The sequence below is a fragment of the Actinia tenebrosa genome, unplaced genomic scaffold, assembly GCF_029948245.1.
Source record: "Actinia tenebrosa isolate PJP-AT-01 unplaced genomic scaffold, QUT_ActTen_1.0 PGA_scaffold9__36_contigs__length_13948895, whole genome shotgun sequence".
Lineage (NCBI taxonomy): Eukaryota > Metazoa > Cnidaria > Anthozoa > Actiniaria > Actiniidae > Actinia > Actinia tenebrosa.
In genome coordinates, this window is record NW_028292586.1 from 6,745,667 (window position 1) to 6,766,296 (window position 20,630).

At 38.3% G+C, this 20,630-nt stretch overlaps 1 protein-coding gene and 2 non-coding genes across 3 annotated transcripts; all 3 read right to left on the bottom strand.

The window, feature by feature from the left end:
- Positions 1-6,373: 6,373 nt before the first annotated feature.
- On the bottom strand, positions 6,374-17,956 carry LOC116308452 (solute carrier family 61 member 1). Its single transcript, XM_089025331.1, has 15 exons — positions 17,762-17,956; positions 16,697-16,841; positions 16,289-16,349; positions 15,557-15,664; positions 14,593-14,711; positions 14,077-14,213; positions 13,485-13,577; positions 12,008-12,075; positions 11,606-11,676; positions 10,710-10,764; positions 9,998-10,046; positions 9,580-9,633; positions 8,421-8,488; positions 7,681-7,807; positions 6,374-7,593 (listed from the first exon to the last, which is right to left on the bottom strand). The coding sequence occupies exons 1-15, from the start codon at positions 17,907-17,909 to the stop codon at positions 7,565-7,567; spliced, it is 1,332 nt and encodes a 443-aa protein (XP_088881457.1). The 5' UTR covers positions 17,910-17,956; the 3' UTR covers positions 6,374-7,564.
- Positions 17,957-19,272: 1,316 nt separating this feature from the next.
- Positions 19,273-19,358, bottom strand: Trnay-gua (transfer RNA tyrosine (anticodon GUA)). The gene is given in 2 exon segments: positions 19,273-19,308; positions 19,322-19,358. It is a non-coding gene; the product is annotated as a tRNA-Tyr (tRNA).
- A 293-nt stretch (positions 19,359-19,651) lies between these two features.
- On the bottom strand, positions 19,652-19,737 carry Trnay-gua (transfer RNA tyrosine (anticodon GUA)). The gene is given in 2 exon segments: positions 19,652-19,687; positions 19,701-19,737. It is a non-coding gene; the product is annotated as a tRNA-Tyr (tRNA).
- Positions 19,738-20,630: the final 893 nt, after the last annotated feature.

Genomic DNA, 20,630 nt, shown 5'->3' on the forward strand with positions numbered 1-20,630 from the left:
CAGGAACGACAAAAATGATGATGAAACAAGGTCAAGTTCAACATTTTTTAAAAAAATATCTAAAAACCTTCCTTCCTTGATGAAACTCTTATGAAGCTTGTATCCTGCTGTTTTAAAAATCACTTCCTGCCCTGATATTACCAGGAATCCACTCTATTATCACCAAAACACTCTGACTCTGACATATTTGATCCCACATTTATCCTATTCTGGAGGCAAAAAAAACTTAACATGTAAATTTTTTTTTTAATTATGCTCTTCAAACTCGGTATTATTCTAAGACTCCAAACCTGAAAACTTCGGTCAAGAATCTGCATGTGGAGCGATAGTTAATAGCTTACTTTTATTGATTGATTAGGACCATACCTCCAGACATCGAGTGCCGAAGCGCAGTATGGCAGCGCGAAGCATTTACGGCTACGCCGGAGATTTCGACCCCGACACCGCTATCCATAATGACTGATCAGGGAGCTCGGCCGAAGCCTAAGGGAGAGGTTAGTCGGCCCCTAAACCCTGTAAGATTAACCCCTTTTTGTTTTAGCTTCGCACCAGTGTCCCAAGATGTGCAAAAGGGACAGCATGGTGGTCTTTAGCAAGGGGGGGGGGGGGTCCTACATGGACGCCAGAGACACGCCGGGGTAATGAGCCCCGCCCCCCATGTAGACCTACACACTACAGATTACTACAATAAACACTAATACAAAAAGATAATCAAAACATCATTTACATATAGAGTATCATCCTGGTCTACCTAGGATTATACTCATCAAAACACTTCATAGGTTATTCAAGCGAACACAACGTTTTCCCTTGCATAAACGTTACACAAGTACAAGTGAAAAGAAGACAAAGAAAACTACTTTTAGGCTGACCAGGTTATAACAGTAATATCCGGAGAAAACTTTCCCAAAACATTCCAGGATCTGTTGAAAAAACGCCTTGATTTTTGACTAACCGAACGTTTAGAGTAACAGAGCAGATGGATATTAAGTCGTTTCACAACCTTTGCTTTAACCACAGAGGCAACAGGGAGAGTACCTTCAAAGCAATACTCATTCCTAGCCAACCACACAAAGTACTTCAACAGATTAAGAAAATAGGAAAAAACAGGTGGAATAATCTGCCGTTCATGATTGTCATATCCAAATAGCATATGACGAGATTGAAGGGATGGCGACAAGGGAGTAACACGCAGAAATAAGGTCTGAGCCCATAGTAACAGTTCTTGCATGAGGTTACATTCAAAGAATAAATGAACTGGAGTTTCCAAAGGATGTCCACAAAAGCATGAAGGATCAGCAATGTTCATACCAAACTTGACAAGTCGATCACAGGTATAGAGCACTCCATGGCAAATCTTCCACGATAGATCACGAACTTGACGATCCAAAGGCATAATGTTCACTTGTGACCATGTGTCTGTCCAATAGAGCTCGCCAAAGATTGGGCGAAATTTCAGAACGCAATTAGGAAGCATAACATTCCTTTCAATGATATTTGAATAAACAGATTTTGTAGTAAGAGATGAGATAGACAATGCACTACCATCAGAGGACCGCCGAATAGCAAAAGTTTTCAATTGAACTGAGAAATGGCCACCGACGTATGCCCAAGCATCTAAAAGTGAGGCATAAAAATCCGGTAGTAAATGAGAAGGATAATATGCAGGATATGAAAGAACAGAACGTAAATCATCACCAAATACTTTCTCCACAAAAAAGGAGAAGAAAGCACACCATTTCGATGGGGACAGGGCCCACCGCTTTATCCACTGACAATGAAGTGCGCGCACCTTTGATTGTATATCAATTAAACCAAACCCACCTTGAGTGGTGGATTGGAAAAGAACGTTTTGTGACACCAAATGCTTTTTCCCCGACCAAAAAAAATCCAAAGTACACTTGGAAGCTTGCGCCAAGACCCAGTTTGGCATGGCTAGTACTGAGGCACAAAACAATAGACCTGCCATGCCAAGTGCATTCAGGACAAGAGCCTTACCAGAATAGGAAAGATTACGATGTTTCCAAGAATCTAGTACACTAGAAAGTTTGTTTAAGCGACCATCCCAATTTGGATGAGAGACATCATCATTTCCTAAACATGTGCCAAGACAAGGAATACTGTCTGAAGACCACTGCAAGTCAATGGGAGGATCACTACGACCTCTCCAAGAGCCTGCCCAAAGCCCTTTAGATTTCTCTTTATTAATCTTAGCCCCAGATGCCTTTTCATATTCCTCATAGATGGAGAAGACAGTGGATATTTCATCGTCATCTGTACATAACAGGGTCGTGTCATCAGCGTATTGGGAAATAAGTGCTGGTTCATAATCAGGGTGCGGAAGAACCAAACCTCTTAAATAGATTGACGCACGGATACGACACGCTAAAGATTCGGCAATCAGTACGTAAAGGGGCGCTGACAGTGGACAACCTTGTCTTACACCTCTCGATAAATTTATAAAAGGTGTAAAGAAGCCATTTACCAATACCGAAGACTGAGGTCCAGTATAGAACAAGCGTACCCACGAGCAAAAGGAAGGTCCAAACCCCATGCCTTCAAGGACTCTGAGCATGTAGGACCATTCCACCCTGTCAAAAGCTTTTTCCTGATCCAAAGACAATAAGGCCAGAGGTGAATTAGTTATTTTGCCATATGTAACAGCATCTTGAAGAAGCCTGATGTTTTCACCAATAAATCTGCCAGGTACCGAACAGGTCTGGTCAGGAGATACAACATAAGCGATCACTTTTCGTAGACGGCCCGCGATTGATCTTGAAGCTATCTTGTAGTCTGTACATAATAGGGAGATGGGACGCCAGTTTTTCATCAAAAATCTATCTCCCTTTTTATATGAGAGCGTTATAATCCCTCTCCTCTGAGAAACTGATAGTACACCACACCTAAAGGCATAATTAAGTACAGCTACCAGGTCCTTTCCAATGAGATTCCAAAAATTTAGATAAAATTCTTTGGGAAGACCATCAAAACCAGGCGTTTTACCTGACGGCATCCCCTCAAGAGCCTCAAGACATTCCTTCATGGTCAAAGGACCCTCACACACATCTTTCACTTCTAAAGGAATTCTACGTTCCAAGTTAGAAATAAAATCATCTGCAATGGTTTCATCAGTTTCTTGTGAAGTAAATAAACCCTTGTAAAAAGAGAACCAAGCCTGCCTCAAATTCTCAGGATCAGAAACCTAGTGGTGGCTTGTTGGATCTTTCTTTTACCTATATCCCACCAAACAAGCAATGACGTACATGACTCTTTCTGAGGTTGCCAGGACTTCCATAAGTCCCTTACGAGCTCCACGTATGCATCGTTATCCAAAATACTAACATTGAGTTTCCAAAAATAAGGGCCTCTGGGTGGAACTTCAGGCAATATGAAATCAAGGAAAACAGCAGAGTGATCAGAATGCGGACAAGGTAAAATACTGCACTCAGAAACATGAGGAACAAAACGCAATGGAAGTCCGATCATATCAATGCGGGACGCAGCCATGCCATTAGTACTGATATAAGTAAATTCTTGGGTTCTAGGATGACAGTGCCTCCAAATGTCAATCAAGCGATTTTCATGGAATAAGATGGGAAGGACAGTAACACTGTCATAACTAGCAGGTAGTACAGAATTAAAGGATCGACGATCCAGAATAGGTGTAAAAACCGTATTGAAATCCCCTAAGAGGAGAATGTCAGACGTAGGATCAAGCCTATCATTTACTTGTGTCAAAAAAACCATCTCTTTCAGGATTGTGATTGGGAGCATACAGGGAGACGATAGAAACTTTGCAAGAGTCATATTAGACATCTAAATAAGTGAAGCGGCCATTGATACCCGAGTACTGTTTAAGTACAGAAAAAGGAGAGGCACGCTTTAACAAAATTGCAGTACCACCAGAATGCTTTGTGTTGAAATCTCCAAAAGCTAGATAAGGAGAATTATCAAACCAATTATTGAGTTCTTGTTGTGAAATACAGTGAGTTTCTTGGATGCTCACAATATCAGGCGGGCGAGATAAGGAAGACAGCCAAAAAATAAATGTTGTTCTTTTCACATACTCTCGCAGACCATTTATGTTTATAGTGAGAGCCCTCATTTTAAACAAAAATCAACAAGTATTTATGATAGTTTCAATATTCTGAATAACTGCTTATTAATAAACCATCAATTTCAACATTTTCAATAATCATAACATTATTTGTAACATTATTCATATAACACATATATTACGTAAACAATTCATACTTCAATACACTTTTTTTTTTTTTTTTTTTTAAACCTTCAATATATGATTAGAAATATAGATAACTATATAAATACGCAAGAAAAATTAGGGTTTCTTTTTAGAACGTTGAGTAATAACCTCCTTTGGATCCACAGATCTTTTGAGGTTACGTAAATTAGTAAAGCAAATGTCCATCCCTTCAGCAGGTTTTTCCTTCGTCGTGTTTTGTTTGACCATATGACTAAATGAAGGAGAGGACAAAGATGTTCCCAAGGAAATTGAAGAGTTAGAATCACACGACAGAGATAGTACTTCAACATTTTGAAGAGAATCCTGAGAAGAAGGATTAGGAAAAAGCGGTTGCGAAGAAATAACTTCTGAGGAGGAATCCTTTTGCAAAGAAGAACGCAAATCTGTAGGTTCCTGTACAACTTCAGTGATCACACCTGACTGAGATATATTTTCTGTCAACTCTTGAGACTCCTCTGGGAGAGAAAGAGCAGGATGTTGCGGAAAGTCCTGTCCTTCAGGACGATCTATAGCGTAACGAGGGGGTTCAATAAGATCCTTCGAGCAAGCATAAGAATGGTGACCTTGCGCACCACAGCGGTTGCAGACACCTTTTAGGGGACATCTTGTATTTGAATGTCCCCACCAGTTGCATGAGAAACAACATAATGGCTGACTACGGTATCTAATATGAGCAATAAACGGGTCCAAAAGAACACTCGTAGGAATATGCTCATTTAATGTCACAAAAAGCCGTCTATCTCCAGTTTCAAAGCCAAACTTGTCTAAATTTCTCACCACTTGATTTACGCTCCCATATTTTTCAAAGTATTCCTTGATGTCGTCATCCTCCACCTCACAAGGGAGGTTTGAAACCGTCACAACTTGTTGAGGTGATTCAACCCCATTGAAAAAGCAAAAACAGCCCCTAATATAGATTCCTTTCGTAAATAACTGTTCCCTTTGTCTACGAGATTCCTCCTTAAACGTTACTCTACAAGAATAACCTGTATTAGACACCTGAACACATTTTATGGCAGTACGCAATTCGTTTCCAAGAACTTTTCCAATGGCCGCAATAATTTCATCCCTAGTGACCGGCTGTCTAAGCTTCTGTAATTGACGTGGAAGCCCTAATTCTAAAGTATTTGGCCTATGTACAGAGAACATATTTGACCAAAAAATAATATACCAAAAATATTAATAATCAGTGCCCTTGAAGGAAATATTCCTAGGTTGTCGAAGTAGGACAAACCTAGGGAATAATCCAACAGAGGGAGGAGGATACAACTCCAGCTCTTGACTTCAGAAATCTTGATTCTTAAGTCTTGAGAATCTTGAGCCTTGAATCTTGAACTGTGAATCTCAGATCTTGGACTTGAATTTGTACACCGACTTGTAAAGAAAAACTTCACCAACTATCGGCAATCGTGAGCTTACTTGCAAAAGATGATTAACCCCTTGTTATGACCAGTGAACCTCGATTTATTTTTCTGATGACTAAACTCCCGTGGATGCGCAGGTCCATGTGGGATGCGTTTGGTAAAACGATTGAGCACAAGCCTCGTGTTTCCAAAAACTTGTCATGCGCATAATATAAAATAATGTGTGTGAGGATTCATGTTTTAGGGATAAGCAATCTCATGCACAGGCCTGCGGCGAAGAACGAAGGCTCTGGCATAATCATATTTTGAGACCAGAATTTCTTGGACTTTCGGTATGAGTGCATGCGTTCACAGACTTTCCAAAAAAAAAAAAAAGTTCACGATTTCTAATTTTTATTTTCATTTTTACTTTGATTTTTACTATGATTACTTTCATTGGTTATATTTCACTTTCAGAAAATTGCGCATGCGCCGAAAATGGACTATGCATTGTTCTTCGCCGCAGGCCAGAAGAAACGCAGGCTCGAGTACGAGATTGAGGAATAAGCAAAGAGATTTTAAATTGACGGCTTTTAATGCAACCAATCAGAAATCATTAGAGTACAAACACTAAAAGTGTGCAAAACTTTGCACTATTTAGTAATAAATAGTGCTAATTAAACAATAGAAAACAATAGGATTAGCATAATTTAGCAGTAGTTAGTGGTATTTATGTTACACACTTATAGTGTTTGTACTCTTGCAGTTGTGATAAAATATATCATTTATTTCTTTCTTGTACCCAATTACAGTGCACCTTATTTATATATCTCTATCTCAATCATTTTGAAAGCATGTTATTATAAATTCTATTTACAACGAATTGGAACGAAAATATTTGGCAGAATGCTGTAATCCTTATTTAAACCTCAACATTTTTAAGAATTCCTTATTAAAATTAATCTACATTTCCACCCTACATACCCTAAAAAAAATTTTTTTCTCGTAATGAAAATCAAAGCACACTGAAAGATTTCGTGCACATCGCCAGAAATTAACAAGAATGTTCTATTTTGAATTACTAGGCATTATGGGCCGTCTTGGGGGCAAAGCAATACATCTATGGTGGATAACATATAGACGGTTATAGAAACAGTACGGATACCGCTGACGTAGTACTGCAAATTCATAAACGTTCCTAATTTCTGACGATGTTTGAAAAGTAAAAACTAAAGGTTTCCAGTTATCTTTATTCTTCCAAACGGTCTTAAGAGGAGCAAATATATAAAAATACGAAAATAACAGACGACACTTCGTAAAAGCTTCGTAACTTAGCTTTACAGACGACACTTCGTAAAAGCTTCGTTACTTTGCTTTACAGTATCATATATGTAGTTCATTTCTTTAGACTCTCTTTGAACTTCTGAAGATGGCAAACGTTTTGACGAAACATGGTAAGTAGTAAAAACCTCAGTACGAAGAGTCGTCTGTTATTTTCGTATTCTTATCTTGGTGCATTTGCTTCCAAGAATAAACCAGTCTCAATAACAGCTTTGAAATCCATTGTACATGATCCCAGGGACCGACGCGATGCCTCAATTCTCATAGCATCAGATAGGGGTGGGGGGCCTTGGGCGAAGGGAGAGGGCCGACGACGATTGTCTCAGCGCCCTGAGGCATCTTCAAGCTTATACTTCCGAATAGACCTCTTTACTTTTGGTGTAATGTTTTTACATTTCAGACTACGTGTCATTCGCTGGAGTATCATTTTTTCACATAAGAAGACACATGAATATGGATATAACTTTTTTGAAAAAAGATTCTTATCTTTAAGAGAATCACACGTGGTCTGAAATGGTAAAACATTACATCAAGGGGGAAAAGGTATATTGTGCGTTGATGTTAAAATGAACTGTGAAACCCACGTATCACGTGACCTTGTGATGTCATTGACATATTATACTTCATCAGTGTCCTCTGGAAGAACTACAAACAAAGAAGGAGTAAGGAATATGGCAAACGAAAAAAGGAAAAAGAAATTAAATTAGGAAAGAAGATCATTGTTATTAATACCTAAGACTTGTTGTCTTGTTGAACTGTTGTTGGTCTGTGGACAAGCTTTGTACATCCAGTGTTGGAATGCACTACAGCTGAAGAGGAAAATCACACAGCACTTGAATATCACGGCCATGGGTAAATCCTGTATAAACAATGAAAATAATGCATTAGAAGAAAATAAGATGGAACGCTTAGAACACTTTTCTCTCTCTCTTTTCTTTCTCCTCCTCGCCCTAATCTTTGAACTACCTCTTTGAGTTCCATGAAACACAACCTACAAATAAGGTAGGAGAGCCTGAAATTATCAAAACCTAGCACTCATTTCCAAAAAAAGAGCTCTTTACTATGATGATGGCGTAAAAGTGTGGGACTCTACCTTCTGAAATAAGACTATTATATCCAACAGTTTAAGCACTTTTGAAAAGGACCTTTCGTCTTTTGGACCGTAACTATTTTTGTTAATATTTCATATAATTTGAGGAGGAACTCGTATCTAAGTTATTAGACGTATTTTTTGATGTTACTCAGAGTTCATGAATAACAATTCGTATTTATAGATAGATACTTTTTCTGGAGATTAAATAAAGTATCCACTCACACACCATTAAAATTCATATTTCTCCTCCCATCCTTTCTTTTCCCTCTCCTTTTTCCCTCCTCTCCTCTCCACTTCCATTTGCTCCCTTTTATTCATTAAAAAAAAAAGTAATTCTTTCACTCCCATTGATAAAAAGTATTTAATTATCTAGACTTACTTGTAGTAAAATCAATATAACGATAAAGTTCAAAGGTATTCGAAACATGTTCATTATGGTAGCTCGACCTGACGACGAAGCAACATGAATACTTTATTAAAAGGGTCATCTGATTGTTTTAAGTCAAAATAATTTCATTCTCAGACTCGGCATGACATGTAAGTAGAATTATTTGGGTCTCTCCTTTGATTAGAGGGTTTTATTTTTCTCCGGCTTCTCCGGTTTTCCTCCCTCCACAAAATCTAACAAGCTAAATCAAATTCGATGCGAGTTAACCGTGCCCTGGCTTTAACCAGTCCAGAGATTGTTTCAGGGTTCAATCTGTGAGTTAGCCATGCCCTGACTCAGATCAGCCCAGAGATTGTTTCAGGGTTCAATCTGTGAGTTAGCCGTGCCCTGACTCAGATCAGTCCAGAGATTGTTTCAGTGTTCAATCTGTGAGTTAGCCGTGCCCTGACTTAGATCAGCTCAGAGGTTGTTTCAGGGTTCAATCTGTGAGTTAGCCATGCCCTGACTTAGATCAGCCCAGGATCAGATTGTTTCCGGGTTTGTTCTGAGAGCCATGACTTGGCTTTGATCAGCCCAGCGTGGGTTTCAGGGTAAATTTTTGGACACCGTCTCTCCTGTCAAAATGTCGTTCCCTTCAGATGACCCCATCTTCAAGAACACTCCTTACACTATTGAGGCAAACGTGCAATACTCCAATTTCAAGTCGCCTTTGCTCAGTCTTAGCCTCGATTGTGTACAAATGTTCTTTTCGTTAATTAAGGTCCATTGTATAGTAAGGAATGTATGTACTATGGAACAATACGAGTTGATTAAAATGCCACGAGTTTTGGTTGAATAGCTGAATATTATAACGCACAGACGAGACTAAGGCTGAGAAACTGGAGTACTGCTCCATGATTACTGGTTTCTCCATATTGGATTGTACTACGCGCAATTTTTCAAGCCAGCCCAAAATTACGACGTCGCACATAATTAGCAAAGTTTGATCAACAGAACGAACTAGTTCTGCAGGTTCTGCAGTGCAGTAAAAAAGTTTCCATTTCAGCCAATCACAGCGTGGGAGAAAACGAATGGGCACGGCACGGTACGGCACGTTCAAAGCGTGAGTTTTACAAGTCCTAATTTGTTTCTGTTTCAAAAATGCACTTACTTTCTTCAGGAACATATTTTGATCTCATTGTACCAAGTGCAGGCCAGAATATACCTGTGGTTCAAATACCAGGACGTTCAAAATAATATTTGGACTAAGGCTTGGCTAATGGACTAATGTCTTAGCTACCCTTTACCTAACCTTCCTTTCCCTCCTTCTTGACATCCTAACCATCACCAACAGTGATATTCACTGCAATCATCAACACTGATCATCACTGCCATAACCATCACCATTAACTTACCCCACTATTACCACTACCATCGCCAACAATGATCATCACTGTCATCACCAACACCTTCACCACCAAAACCATTACTGCAGCGACCACCAAACTCTTATTACTATTATAATCATCATCATCATCTTTATTGTCGTTGTCACCCCATGCAACAGCCATAATATCACTTTAACTTACCAACACAAACCTCAAAGACCAAAAATGCTATGAATATTGACGTCTGACTCTAAAAGTAGAACAAGTTGATTCTTAATAATAAAACCTTCCTATTGGCGGAAAAAGATACACTTATGACTTTCCACCAATCCGCACAGAAACACATAAAGGCCAGCAACGGTACTGCATTTGCGCAAAGATGTGCGCAACATTACACTATGTGTCTAATTTTTGAATTGTTTTTTAAAACACGATGATAATATTGTTGCAAGATAATTTAGTGCTATGTGTTAGGCTTGCACCAAATTGTGCCTGCTAAATCACGGGGAAATGCTTGGTAATTTGAGGGTGTTCTGAAAGTGAATTTTAGATCTTTGAGTCTGCCGTTACATACACACTCAGTCGCTAGCAACGTTGCGCGCAAAGGATACACAATATGTCGAGCTTTAACCAATCACATTGCTTCAAGCTTTTCTTAAAATTCTAAAAGACTCATACCGGTTGATTTTTGCGGAGGGAGGAAACTGGGGAACCCAGAGGAAGGCCCTCTAAGCACAGGAGAGAACCAACGAGCAACTAAACGCACTTACAGCGCCGAGTTCGGGAATCAAGCCTTGGTCGCGAAGCACTCTCACTGTTAGAGCACCCGTGATTCTCTAACAATATTTCATATGTCAATATGTCTGTCTACTGCTGGTTATAATAGAATGGTTATTCCTTTGATGGTACTTACTTTAGGGGATATAATGGGGACTGTGAGAGACATAGCAGCAACAGCAAACACTACCCTGAAAAACAAACAGACCAATAGACCATATTGTAATTTGTATTTGTCAATGCTTCTGAAAAGCCCTGTAAAGGGATGAGGTAATAAAGTATGTATGTATGTAATAGACCTCTTTATCTTTGACATAAGGTTCCTATTTCAGACCACGTGTCATTCTCTTGAGAATACGATTCTTTATTTCCGTTGTATCCATATTCATGTGTCTTCTCATGCACAACTGTTAAACAAAGGAATGATACTCTAGGGAATGAAATGGGAAAACATTGCACCCAAGCTAAAAGGGTCTATTTTTTCAGATTCTAGTGTCGTGATAAAAATACTTATTAATAAAACCATTTAAAATAAGTGCAGGAAAAGCTGTGAAAACTGACCAAAAAGGGTGTAAAAAGAAAAATCATGTAGCAGCGCATAACAAATGGCAGCTGCTTCCAGTTTGGGCTCCCTGTGTTATAGAGGGCTTGCACCATCACGTGATGGCAGCCATGACAGGAGGCACAATAACAGAGTCATTCTCCCCTGGAAAAAAGAATTTTTTTTCTAATGTAAATCAGATTAGATTAGGTTCAATAGTCCCTTTCACAGTTCCCTGCACCATCTTGAGAGGTAGCTGTGCCTTTGCATTGAAGTGAGACAAACGGTGAACTTACAATGATAGAGACATGTGAATAATTGTCCAAGGTGTTTAAAAAAGGTATCTGTCATTCCAAGCTCGCGTTCGTCTTGCTTCTATGCAAAGGCACAGCTACCTTTCAAGATGACGCAGGGAACTGTGAAGGGGACTATTGTTCCTGCCTCCTGTCATGGCTGCCATCAAGTGATGGTGCAAAGCCTCCATTCCATACCTCATAAAACTCTCTGGTGAGTTTGTTCTACACAAATATTTGAATATACTTGAACCCAACATGATTGACACCTGAACAAGTGCAATAAATATATAAGAATTAGTAGATCACTAGATAAACAATAATTGGGTTTCCTGTGGTGCAGTCTTAAAACCAAGAGACCAAATGCAGAAGTCAACAAAGTCATTCCATAATGGTCTTGAAATTTTTTATACTCAAGTAATCATCAGATTTTGATTGTACAATTATATGAAATAGGGCTTTTTTAAAGTTATGATACTAGAATATAGACTCACCGTACCCTCCCTTTTTCTTGAAAAATCTATCTTACGCAATTGTATCAAATATTTTCTAACATTGAAATTTTGAAGCATTATTAATAAAGTGAGGGTGCTTGCTAACCATATATGATGCAAATATCCAGCCATGTGGAATAGTCTGTTTTACATCCTTTGTACCCAGTTTTTCCACTGAAAGAAAAGGGGATAGATTGAAGGGGAGGGTACGTTTTTATGGGGGGAGGGAGGAGGAGGCTTTAGAGGGGAGGGGGGGGGGACTTTAGAGGGGAGGGGGATCAGTACAAATTTGAACTTTTATGAAGGTCAAACCTTTATTTTAGCGAAAGCTGTTTCCTTGTTGACTTAATAGGAGGGACATGAATTTCTTACTGATTGAAAAGGGGAGGAATACAATTGATGTCAAAAAGTTTATTACCAATGCCCCCCAATCCCCCCCCCAAATAAAATAAGCAGTCTTCCCTAAGGGACTGGACTGGGAATGTGTTAGACAGTGAAGGCATGGGGGTAATACAATTCAATGCGTATTGTATTCAAATTCTCCTGACCTATATACTGTTGGCTGATCCCCTGCTTAACCTCTCCTTCAGTACTCCCCTATCATTCCCACCGCTGCACACACACACTGCTTTCCTAGGGTTAGGTTGATTTTACTTCATTATAATACACTCAACAAAATTACTTGATTAAATCCCAAATTGTACTTTGTAGAGTCCCAATTAAATTCCTCAATTTTGTTGGGTGTATTATAAACAAAAAATCCCACAATCTTCTCGTACAGTTTGGAATTTACAGATACTCGTGATGTTTTGAAATTTCTCAAATTAAACTCACCTAAAGGCTTGTCCAATTTTGAAAACTTTCAAAACATCACTCGTACCTATAAATTTCGAATTGTACTTGAGATTGTGCGATTCCCTATACATATTATATGCTATAATTTTCATGCATGAATTTAGGCGGCCTCCTTTCTTGCATTATTAAATATTATCGTCCCTAGCTCTAAACATTTCCTTTCTGAATAATATCTTTGATATATAGAAAAACAGTGTTTCAGGAAAGTGAGAAAAAATTCAATTCCAAATTCATGCTTCATCTGACAAGACTGTTTCATTTTGGCCTTGATAGTCACGACTAGCCATTCCAGTGACAGGAAATTTGTCCTTTTGATTTTAAATCAAGGAAGGAAGCTTGAAATTAAAAAGATATCAAAATGGTTGAAATAATATCACCAGTGTAAGTCCTGTGTAGAGGTCGAATATAATTACATTACATTAAAATATATTTAGGATGCTTTGGAATAGATAGATTGATGTAACAGTGAAACAGCAATGTACTGACAGTTGGCAACATCATATGCATGAAGTGGAACTGACAAATAAGCAAATTATAAAGTGTCAAAATACTGCTTATTCAACTACTGTACAATGCTTGGATATTGCACTCAAGTCATGGCACATTTTATACTATGAATCTTTCAGTTAACATATGAAATATGCCATGATGAAACTGTTACTGACATTACATGATTAAATATGTGAGTTTTGTGCTATAAAAGAATGAATACCAGTAGCTTTAATTACCTGGAGTCAATGCTGGTGTCCATTCTAAGACAAATGTATACATTGAACCCTCAAAAAATGACTGTATTAAACCCAAACACAGAATTTTTGAATCTGAAAAAGATAGGGAGGTATTTATATTAATTATGATTATGTCTTCAGACCGAATTGTCGTGGATGACCAGGTTTAAAATAGCCAATGTATATATATACCTGTATAATCTCATCTCCCTCCCCCTCCCCCAACACACACCCTCCCCTTCTCCCAACCACACACCCTCCCCCTTCCCCAAACACACACCCTCTTCCTCCCCCAACACACACCCTCCCTCCCCCAACATACACCCTCTCCCTCCCCTAACACACACCCATCCCCCTACCCAAACAACACCCTCCCCTCCCCTAAACACACCCCTCTCCCCCAACACACACCCTCCCTCTTCCCAAACAACACCCTCCCCTCCTCCAACACATCCCCCTCCCCCAACACACACCCTCCCCCCCTAAGAAACACACCCTCTCCCTCTCCGAACACACGCACATATCAACAACAACAAAAAACTTCTTGGAGATTGGGTGGAAACTAAATTATGACATTTCAATACAAGCTTACCATTCTTTATTGCACTTATACCACTTAGAAATGACTTATAAAAGTTCCCAGAGGAGTCACCATAGTTTTCAGTCCACAACAGATAAACCAAGCCACTGACTAGTATCAGCAGCATTAAGGACAACGTGAATGGAGCACTGTTGATCAAGAAGATACTGGATTAAATACACAACATAATAATTGTATTCTCAACTGAGTTCGTTTGAAGTGTGGTTCTCCCCATTGCCAGGAGCATTTTTCTTCACATACTCCAGTAGTTTCCTTACTCCACTCTTGAATGAGAGTTGGGTGCCAACTATGGTGTTGTAATTACTGTTAAGTGGTAGTAGGTGAGCAAACCTTACAGAAGTGCCCCTTAACAGGAAGGTTGATGTACTTAATTTCAACCAGCAAACACATGTAAGTTAACATGCAATCATCTATCTATTGTGACAATCATCATTTGAAAGTTGGTGGATGGTACTGTCAAATAGATATATTTTTAATACATGCTTTAATATTTTCATGTATACTCACACAAAACCAAACTGGGAGGCCACACCCTGTGCCACTAATCCTGCTAATATAGCAACAATAGAATTACCAAGAACTGCATGTGAAAACACCACTGAGAGTAAATCCTTGCTAAAGCCTCTCTGCAAGAAACAATTGACAGATTTGTAAAATAATGTGCTTAATGCTTACCCTATAAGCATTTTTAGTGCAGTTTTCGTATGACTGTGAAAAGCTGAGTGCCGTAACCATGACGTGCCTTGACCGTGATACTTTCTAGAATTTTAATTGGCTGATTTTTTTCACACGCAATATGATTGGTCTAAAAGTGCTGTGATCTTGGTGTGACCGTGTCCGCACCATGTTTATGCAGTGTTCCGGGTGTTTGATTGGATAGAGAGTAAATTCTCGTGCAATGTGATAAATTTGTCTGGCGTATCCTTTGCTGTGTCATGACCATGTTCGTGCTGTGAACTTTTCACAGTCACACGAAAACTGCACCATTTTCTGACTCTCTCAATCTCTCTCTTTCTTCACAATATCAGGGTTTTTCAATCTTGAAAAAAGATTAGATAAAAATATCGAAATGAATTCTAACGCTTTGCAAATAGACTGTTGTGCCTGCAGTCAAATGTTTCATTAACAGGCTTAAGTCATTATGCTGTACTGTATATGTATTCAATAGTGCTCATGCTCATCAATAGAATGACTATTATAATTATTGAGGTATGACTTCTTAATATTCAACTCATTAATAAATTCATAAAAGAAACATCTTAATCTTTAAAATTCCAATGCCAAATGAAATTATGTACCCAAATGGTGAATAAGTTTATAGTTTAGTATAACATGTATGTCCGTGTTAATTGTATCAGATTTACAATCACTCACCTCTGGATCTTTATTGTAAGTAGTTCATACAACATGGCACTCATTTTTTTAAAACATGACATAAATGCTAAAATGCTAAATTATTTTTGGTCATTACCTTGCTGTGCTCACATACAAGCCATGATTCAAATGCACTGAAGAGTATAGACGTTGCGATGCCACCCAGCAAGCGGCCTATCATAAGCACCCAGAAGCTTGGAACATGCTAAAATTAATAAGAATGTATTGATTGGTATTTGAGGCAAGATGGAGGCCCAGCAATGCCTAGCCTGCATCACATCTGGAATTTCCTTCGTAAATACCGACGGTATTTACGAAGAAAATTCCGGATGTGACGCAGGCTAAGCAATGTCCTATTAAAACATATATGCCTGACTCAAGGATGTAAGGAATATGCTACGCAAAATGGACCATGAATAATAATATGGATATGCATGAATAAGTTTCTGCGGCATATGAGTCATGAGCAAATACTAATAAAAGTGACCCTCTTGCCGCAGCTGTTATTTCTGACACCTGAATATGTACACCTTCATTAACCTGGGCTCCAGAGATGGTTTTAATTAAGGGTCAGAGATCAGAGGATATATGCTCTGGTAATAACTGAGCAAAACACTCTGGCTTAAACTGCTATGATCTTCTCCAACCTATTATTTCAAAACTTATTACAAAATCTGGGTTCTGTTTCATTCTATTTCCTATCAAAACAGAAAACATCAGAGCAAAAATAAATATACTCTACAGCTCAAGGTTTGTATTCATAAACGAATGATTTAAATCTAGAAAGTAGGTAAAAAATTAAAGCACCAGATCTAGTGTGCAGTCTCACCTTTGTAAGACAGTCTAATCCATAAAGAATTCCATATAATATACAATTTGCTTTTCTTCCCCTGAAAAATACAAAACAATAATCAGAAAGGGATGTCAGTTTGGACTTGTCATGCTGCTGACAAGAAAAACGACCATCTGCCCCTCCCCTCACTCCCCCCCCATCATGTTCAAGCATGTCTAAGTTTTTTTCTTCTTGTTTTTGTTTTTGTGAAGCAGTAAGGATGACAAAGGGAAACAATTTTTGGGAAGAGGAAGAGGAGAGGAGAGGAGAGGAGAGGAGAGGAGAGGAGAGGAGAGGAGAGGAGAGGAGAGGAGAGGAGAGGAGAGGAGAGGAGACAGGCATGTAAAGAAGAGGGGAGGTTAAGGGAGGAGAAGTGAACAGGGAAATGGAGAATGAGGTACTTACAATTTATCAGCAAAAGATCCAATAACTGTACCAAAAATCATGGAAGATCCAAACCCAGCAACAAATAACTGACTTATTTGCAATGACGTCATGCCATAGCTGGAGTATAAAGCATATACATGAGGGCCTTGCAGCCAATCAGCACCTGGAAATGAATGGAAATGAACTAACTAACCAAATATATGGATGCAAGTGAAGTATATAAAAATTGGAGTACCTTCTCATAATACCATTTTCAATGCTAAAAAACTGATTTTTAGATATAATTTTATGGACTAAGCCCAATGTCATGTCACATTCAAAAATGTTCTTCATTTTTTAGACCCATCCTGGCATTTTTCTTTCGTTAATCCACAGTTATTTCAGTTATTTAAGTCCTAATTATTCATTCAAAATTATTCAATTGATTGGACGTGGCATGCCAATTAATTGTACAAAAAATACCTTATTACAGTTATATTTAAATGATAATAGACATCACAATAGCAACGTTAACATGCATGTTATTTGGATAAACAATTCTTATTGTCAAATCTTTTTGTCCCAATTTAAAAACAGAATTAGAGTTATAAATTCAAGCTAGTTAACGAACTATGTGCTGTATACCACAGAGAGAGGGGGGAGTGGGAGACAAATATCACTGGAGAGAGATAGCTAGATCTAGACAGAACTGTAATAAGTATACTACATTGTTACAAGAGCTGATCATCTCCATAGTATCACACCAAAGCAGCTCAAAGTGTAAAATAATGAACTAATGAATCTTAAAATTAAATTTCTTCTAAAAACAATTCAAGATAAGAATTATATAAAAAAACAACCGCCTATTGTATGGCTATCAGACAAATTATATTAAGAATTTCTCGATTATACATCATTACAAAAATGACATATTTTTAGCTACTGTATATATGTAAACTTAAATTATCAAGCTTTAAGATTAAATTATTCTATGTATGATAAGGTCGAAATCTCAAAACGAAGCATAGAGCAAAATAGTCTAATGAAGACTGAATATAAAAAATTTAATAAAAGAAAAACTGCAAGTATTTAATCTTAACTTACCTTGAGCGAGAAGATAAACAACAAGATAGGTCCTTTGAAACGCTATAAAACCAGGATCACTACTTGAATGCTGCTTGTCCAAGGTAAGATAGTAAAATACACCACAGATGGCGATCAGAACAAAAAAGGAACTCACAAAAATCACCATTTTGTTGTCTACTTCGAGCCGAGGTCATGGAAGTTTTATATTTTCCACCTCGCTAGACTCATTTGCATATACACAGGAAGCCCGGTTGTGTTATTAATAAAAATTTCAGTTTTTCCAGCTGTGTATATATGCCAATAAAATGTTTCCTGTAAACGGAAACAGTAATTGTTTCAATATCTCTTTTTTTATAATTAAATTTAAAGGTACCTACGTGGATAAAGTTTAATGTGAAAGTTATTGAAAATAAATCTAGATATTTTTTTAAAGAATAGACATAGGAGCACCCGCTGCTGGCTGTTTTGGAGTCATTGACGAATACTCCACAGGAAGCCCATCGCAAGTCAGGTGGTTCTTAGGGAGTAAAGTAGGAATTCCGTGAAGTTAAAGACATATACACTTATTTCAATAAAGTTAGTCACCTGAAAAGCTATAAAGCTGAGGCCGACAAGGATTATGGGTAAATTCATTTTACACGTTTAACCGCTTGATAACTGTTCATGGACTTGCGAATCTTTTACCGGTTACAGTCTCACCTCTTCTGAGCATCATCGAGCTGCAGTTTGTATTAAAATAGGTTTGTATATATATGCTTTTTTGATATAAAAAGTTTCCCATGATGCTCAGTGATCTCAGCTTTCTAGGTTTTTGGTGACTAACTTTATTGAAATAAGTGTATATGGTTTTCAAAAGGGGAAAATGGAATGAGACAACAGTTTTCAAGTTCTAAATTTGATGTTTATCGTATTTTCAAAGATTGAGGCCCCTGTGTCGTAAACATGAAAGGGTCGATAATTAGAAAGATACGCGGAAGCCCTGGAGGGACATTTCAGACTTCACACTTAGGATATTTTAGACCGGCCAGTCGGACTTAGGATATTTCAGACGTCGGACTTAGGATATTTCAGGCTTGTTCGGACTTCGGGTGGACTTCGCCATAGTACAAACTCATTGACAAAATGGAGGAAGAGGTAGTTTCTTTCTTTCTAGACTCAGCTTTTTGCTAAGTAAAAAAAAATTATTAAGCTTTGGCTGGCACATCACAGCATGTAACAATCACAACAACTGGAGAACGCGGGGAAAAACCCTCGAAGCACAGGAGAGAACCAACAAACAACTCCACTCACATAAGATACCGTAGCCTGCGTAGCTCGGCCCTAGGTGGGGGGGGGGGGGGGGGGGGGGGGGGTGGGGGGGGGGGGGGGGGGGGGGAGAAGAGGAGAAGTAGGGAGAGCCCTCCCTTTTGCAAAATGTAAACATAAGGCTGGGTAGCGCTAGCTGAAGTCCGAAGTCTGAAATATCCTAAGTCTGAAGTCTGAAATGTCCCTCCAGGGCTTCCGTAGAATTATGAGCAAAAGGTAAAAAATCCTTCGAGCCGGATTTGAACCAGCGACCTAGGGATATCTTTGAATACTCTACAGTCCCCCGCTCTGCCAACTGAGCTATCGAAGGAACTAGCGGAAGAGTTCCACGAGTATGACTTGAAATACAATAACAAGAATGCTGAGTGCAAATTGACCATTCAGCAAGAAAACTGCTGCATTTTCAACCATGAGTCAGTGCCCCACCCATGTGGTACACACTGAGGTAAAGAAGATATTCTAGTTTTTCAGTATTCGTATTGCCAATATCCTCAAAAATAAGGGTTCAGTAAGGGAACGTCGATCTATTAATGTTTGTTTGTGACCAAACTGATTATGGAAACATTGAAAATAAACAGTGGTGTTGCAGCAAAAGGAAAAAAATCCTTCGAGCCGGATTTGAACCAGCGACCTAGGGATATCTTTGGATCTTCTACAGTCCCCCGCTCTGCCAACTGAGCTATCGAAGGATCTCGAAAAATTGCGCGTTGTGATTGTCTGTTTGAGGGGGCGGTATTTCTCGTTTTTATTGCAGCAGATAGATTGAGTCGGGAATCATCTAGATCATCAGTGTAGAAAGGGCAATTTCGCGGGGCGTTGTCAATAAATATGGTTCAGTTTATAAAACAGTTTGCATGTCTTAGAAAGTTTGGAACGTCAAACTGTAAGAGATTAACATACAGTCTTGCTTGACTGCATTAAAACATTGAAAGGATCTCAGAAATTTAATCCGTCTTTTTAATTAACGGAGCAATCATAGGTTTAATAATAAGGGTCTAATAAATTACACACATTGAACAATTCAAGAGGTAATATATAAACAAATTGCGTAATCATAATAGAAGTAAATATAAGAATATATATAATAATAGTTTGGAAATATAATAAAGTGTGTGTGGTTCTTGAAAGAGTATAAACTTTCGAGTCAACAACCACCCCTGAATATTAAGATCAAGTATTCAAGCAGTGAGCGCCAAAAACTAGTTTCTTGAAGAAAGGCTGTTGTACAAGGCTAAAATCTTGTTATTCAGAAAGTTTAACTTGTTTGGAAGTGGAGATGACCGATGAAAGTGGGATCAAAGTGTTAACCCAAAGCAAAAATTTTATTTGAAAATGAGGTCTAGGCCTTCATTTGCTTATTAATTCCAATATATTTTCTATAAAAAAGCCCAAAAAAGCAACATTCTGACACAAATGCAACAAAACATCTTTGTACAATTGAAAATACCACTTCAAACAGGCATTTTATCATAGTACATCAGTTTCTAACTGTTTAAAAAAGGTTTTGAGTGTTAACCCAAATTAAAACGAAAATTGGGATCAAATGAAAATAATTTCCTCTTAAAACGATAACTAATATCGA